The sequence below is a fragment of the Chiloscyllium plagiosum genome, chromosome 6, assembly GCF_004010195.1.
Source record: "Chiloscyllium plagiosum isolate BGI_BamShark_2017 chromosome 6, ASM401019v2, whole genome shotgun sequence".
Classification (NCBI taxonomy): Eukaryota; Metazoa; Chordata; class Chondrichthyes; order Orectolobiformes; family Hemiscylliidae; genus Chiloscyllium; species Chiloscyllium plagiosum.
The window spans coordinates 85,556,847-85,562,571 of NC_057715.1; the positions used below are offsets into that span (position 1 = coordinate 85,556,847).

The 5,725-nt window shown below is 40.8% G+C and overlaps 1 protein-coding gene across 2 annotated transcripts in view; it reads left to right on the forward strand.

Moving 5' to 3' along the window:
* b3glcta (beta 3-glucosyltransferase a) overlaps positions 1–5,725 on the forward strand; it is a 176,530-nt gene that overhangs the window by 111,465 nt on the left and 59,340 nt on the right. For both annotated transcript variants that reach the window (XM_043692053.1, XM_043692052.1), the window contains exon 11: positions 4,013–4,126. In XM_043692053.1, the coding sequence (XP_043547988.1) occupies positions 4,013–4,126 (114 nt within the window). The remainder of the gene's footprint in view (positions 1–4,012; positions 4,127–5,725) is intronic.

The following is a 5,725-nucleotide window of genomic DNA, read 5'->3' on the forward strand; positions in this document are numbered from 1 at the left end:
CGACTCCACTTTCAAGGAATTATGAACCTGCACTCCAAGGTCTCTTTGTTCAGCAACACTCCCTAGGACCTTACCATTAAGTGTATAAGTCCTGCTAAGATTTGCTTTCCCAAAATGCAGCACCTCGCATTTATCTGAATTAAACTCCATCTGCCATTTCTCAGTCCATTAGCCCATCTGGTCAAGATCCTGTTTTAATCTGAGGTAATCCTCTTCGCTGTCGACCTCACCTCCAATTTTGGTGTCATCTGCAAACTTACTAACTGTACCTCTTATGCTCGCATCCAAATCATTTATGTAAATAACAAAAAGTAGCGGGCCCAGCATCGATCCTTGTGGCACTCCACTGGTCACAGGCCACCAACAGTCCACCTGGTCCCAGTTCCAGACACCCACTTCCCTCCGAAATGTGAGAAACAGCATCCACAGCAATTGTGTTCAGTTAGCGTCAGACTGTGGCTAGCTTTCATTTGTACCACATCATTAATTGGACAGCAGACTTGTCTCTAGAGTTATTGAAGCAACAGCCTTCTGAAAAACCCAACAGCTCAACAACCAGGGTGAGTGGGCAACCTGAAATTAATACGCTTAGATATTTCTGCTTCACACAAGTGAACACCATGGCACAGATTCTATGTTGTTCTTTCTAGGCTCACGCACTCTGAGAAAACAGTGTGACAAAGGGGTGAGAAAACAGCTAAGATGGAAGAGATGGAGGGGAAAACAAATGATTGATTAACCACTTAAGAGAGGAGGAAGTTAAAGAGATGGACTGGTGTTAACTGAATATAAGGGTTGCAAAGTTATGTTGAAGTTGTACAGCACATCGGTGAGGCCTCTTCTGGAATACTGTGTCCAATTCTTGGGCGAATTGTTATAGGAAGAATATTATTAAGCTGGAGAGGATTCAGAACAGATTTGCCTGGATGTTGCCAGGTATGAAAGCTTTGAGTACAAAGAAAGGTTGGATAGGCTGGGACTTCTTTCACAGGAGCAAAAGGAGGTTGAGAGGTGACTTGTTGGGCGTTTATAAAATAGTGAGGTGTTTAGACTTACTGATAGATGTCTGTTCCTAGGAGGGGGATGTCAAGGCTAGGGGACGCATTTTTAAAGTGAGAGGAGAGAGATTTAAAAAAGACATGAGGGACAAATGTTTTACATCGAAACTGGTTCATCTGTGAAATGAACTTCCTGAGGAAGTGGTGGACGTGGGTACTATTACAACATTTAAAAGACATTTGGATAAGTACATGAATAGGAAAGGTTTGGCAGGATATCAGCCAGGAGCAGGCAGGTGGGACTAGGTTTAGTTTGGGATTATGTTTGGCATGGGCTGGTTGGACTGAAGGGTCTGTTTCTGTGCTGTATGACTTGATGAAGATTGCAAAAGCATAAAACAGTTCAGAGTTAGATGTATCTAACTATAATTACACATGATTCCGCAACAACCTACTTACATGACCCATGGATCAGGCTCATTGTTTGAAAAAGGTTCGATCAATTAGATACCAAAAAAGAGAAAATGCTGGAAAATCTCAGCAAGTCTGGCAGCATCTGTAAGGAGAGAAAAGAACTGACGTTTCGAGTGTAACTGACCCTTTGTCAAAGCTCAACGCAAACTGGAGGAACAGCATCTCATCTTCCGACTGGGCACGTTACAGCCTGCCGGTCTTAACACTGAATTCAACAACTTCAGATGATTATCCCATCTCGACCCCTCTGTTTTCATCCTGCCCCGTAATTTTATTTTATTTATTTTTTTATATATTTCTTTCACTGTTCTGTGCCTCTTATTTCTTGATTGTCTCTCTCTCGCTCCCCACTCTCTCATCACCTTTTTCTTCTCCTCTTCCCTCTTTGCTACCCTTCTCCCCTGTTTTCCATTTTGCCTCTGCTTCACCCATCCACCCCCCACACATATCTTGTCACATAGCACTGGCTTCAGCCTTGGTCATTCACAGCTCCTAATCTCCCTATAATCTCTCTATGCACTGTCTTTATCAGCTCTTTATTGCTACCTTTGCTTCTGGAGCCATGACTCACCTTCTCTCAGCCCATTATAAATACTATTTCTCCTTTTTTTTTTAGCTTTGAAAAGGTCAGTTACACTCGAAACGTCAGCTCTTTTCTCTCCTTACAGATGCTGCCAGACTTGCTGAGATTTTCCAGCATTTTCTCTTTTTTGGTTTCAGATTCCAGCATTCACAGTAATTTGCTTTTATCTAATACACTGTATGCCTTCTTAACAACCCAATCAACCTGGGTGGCAACTTTCAGGGAGCTATATACATGGACACCGAGATCTCTGCTCATCTACACTACCAAGAATCTTACCATTAGCCCAGTACTCTTTATTCCTGTTGCTTCTTCCAAAGTGAATCACCTCACACTTTTCTGCATTAAATTCCATTTGTCACCTCTCAGCCCAGCTCTGTAGCTTATCTATGCTCCTCTGTAACCTGCAAACAGCAGTGGCCCCAAAACAAATCCTTTGTGCAATAGCCAACCGTGGGGAAGCTTATCAAATGCCTTACTGAAATCCATATACACCATATCGATGGCTTTACCCTCATCCACTTGTTTGGTCACCTTCTCAAAGGACTCAATAAGGTTTGTGAGGCATGGCCTATCCTTCACAAAACCGTGCTGATTATCCCTAATCAAATTATTCCTATCGAGATGATAATAAATCCTATCTCTTATAAGCTTGTCCAACACTTTACCCACAACTGAAGTAAGGCTCGCTGGTCTATAATTACCAGGGTTGCCTCTACTCCCCTTCTTGAACAAGGGGACAACATTTGCTTTCTTCTAGTCTTCTGGCACTATTCCTGTAGACAGTGACAACATAAAGATCAAAGCCAAAGGCTCTGCAATCTCCTCAAAGGCTTCTGGAGAATCCTAGGATAAATCCCACCTGGCCCAAGGGTCTTATCTATTTTTACACTTTCCAAAATTGCTGACACCTCGTGAACCTCAATCCTGTTTAGTCTAGTATCCTGTACCTCAGTATTCTTCTCGACAACATTGTCTTTTTTCAGTGTGAATACTGATGAAAAAATATTCATTTAGCGCTTCTCCTATCTCCTCGGGCGCCACACATAGCTTCCTACTACTGTCCTCGATTGGTCCTAATCTTACTAAAGCTACCTATTGAAAGCTTTAGGGTTTTCCTTGATCTTACCTGCCAATGACTTCTCATGTCTCTTCCTAGCTCTTCTTAGCCAGGGAAGACCTAAAGAGAAAGCTAACTAGTAACACTCAAGCACCAAACTGAGCCTTCACGTCTCATCCTAACATAAGCCACCTTCTTCCTCTTGAAAAGAGATTCAGCTTCTTTAGTAAACCACGTTGGCTTTGACAAAGGGTCAGTTAGACTCAAAATGTCAGCTCTTTTCTCTCCTTACAGATACTGCCAGACTTGCTGAGATTTTCCAGCCAGCATTTTCTCTTTTTTGGTTTCAGGTTCCAGCATTCGCAGTAATTTGCTTGTATTTTAGATCAATTAGATTGTGTCTTATCAGTTTAACTAGTAATGGTTAGAGTTTTGTAAAAATTGTTTAATGTTTGTTCTGAGCTTGTATATTTTTATTAACTCTGGGTACAATTTTATGTTTGCTTTCTGCATTCAATTTCAGTAGACATGCAGACTGTCTCAAAATATCAAAATTGAGACAACTTATTGAATGCTTTTATGTGAAAAGTGACTGTAAAGGATAATCTTATTGATGCTCATTTGGTACTTGACCTACTTGATACCTTTGAACTGATCACAAAGAGGACTTTATAGAGTTTACAGTGGCAAGTGAACCAGATTGTTTCTCAGTTATTTTTTGGGTTCTTGTCACAGTATAGAAGCAGGGTTTAGATTAGGAGCTGTACTATAAAATTACCAAAACATTGTTGCTTTCTGAAGCTATAACCAGATGATAGTGTAGATTATTTTGTTTTTAGGTATATATTCAACTTTTTCTTACAGCATTTCTCAACATTCAATTCTATTATCTTGCAGTCCCAATTGTAAAGAAAACTTGGGAAAAACAAGCAGCTCTGATTGAATACTATAGCGATTATGCAGATAGTTCGATTCCAACCCACTACTTAGGAATACCAAATACTGAAAGAGGTGAGTTTTTGAACAAATAATTATGTTGCTAGTAAACAGCAGACCTTTTGAAGTTTTCAAATCAGTATTTAAAGTACATGGCAAATATTTTCACTTTTTGCTTCTTTTCCATTTGTTAGCAAGCTTTAAATGCTATGTGATGACACCAATTTTTCCACAATGCTGTGAAAGTACTTTTATTTATCAGACTACCTCATTATCTATAATTGCTAGATAGTGCAAATTTCAGTTATAAATAATTTAATGAGTTTTGTAGAGAAGCTCTTTTTGATACATTATATCCATGTCAAACATTTAAGAACATGTTTGATAATACAGAATTGAAAACAAATTTTATTTTGCCAGAGGCTAGCATATGTATGTTACTGCAAAATCAAAAAAATAATATGCTAACCCAAGCTGCACATCCAAGATGGTTGAGTTTTACATTGTAGCACCAAATTCTTATCTTTCTATTCCAAATATACCCTGGAGGTCATGCTATCTTTCACTATAAAAACCATTTTGCCAGACAACACTATATAGATCTTTTATAAACATATTCGGTTAGAGATGAAGGGTTCAGTCCCTTCTCAGGTTCACCAATGTGGGCTATGGTGAGAATTTTGGGAATGTTGCGTGAGATGACAAGCAATGCCTTTTTTGATGTCAATACTGACAAGTCACATGTTCCAACCAAATCTCAGATGGTGAGACAGGATTTTCACTATTGAGCAGTGAAACTCCTATTTTTGGCATCATTGCTCATTACCATGCTCATTACTATAAAATCTCACCACATTATGTGCAGGTTCCCATTCTTGGATTGCTGGATCGAAACTGGATGCCAAGAATTCCCGATATGAAATTCTGGTGACTCCAGCTTTCCGTATTTGCTTCTGACCCTCTTCTTGGGCACCAAGTACCAACCTTTCAGTGCACACTCCATGGACACTGGCCGCACACACCTCATGTCTACCTTCTTAGGCATCTGACAAGTAACTTCCTGTCTGCACCATTAAGGAACACCTCCAATCCACTTACAGTATACTTCTGCTCTTTGCTGCTGCACTTAAGATTGCAAAACACCTTTTATTAAAAGGCTGCTACAAGAACCCTTTGCACACAGGGACACACCCAGTCATGTACTGAACCAACAAGCATCTCAAAGTTGCTCTCTTAGCACCCAATCACTTTCCACTCAAAGTTTGGGTGAAGATTTGTAGCTCGGGTGCTCGTTGTTGTGGTTCTGTTCGCCGAGCTGGAAATTTTTGTTGCAAACGTTTCGTCCCCTGTCCAGACGACAAGCAACATGAATTCGACTGGGACAACACTACCATTATAGGGCAAGACAAACAAAGAACAGTCAGGGAATTCCTAGAAGCATGGCACTCATCCACAAACTCCATCAACAAACACATAGACCTGGACCCAATATACCGGCCACGACAGCGGACAGCTGAAACTGACAACCAAAAGCGGCAGGGACAGGCCACTATAAACACCGGAGGAAACACCACAGAAGCGCTTCACAGGAGGCTCCCAAGCACTGAGGATGTCACCTAGACAGGGGACGAAACGTTTGCAACAAAAATTTCCAGCTCGGCGAACAGAACCACA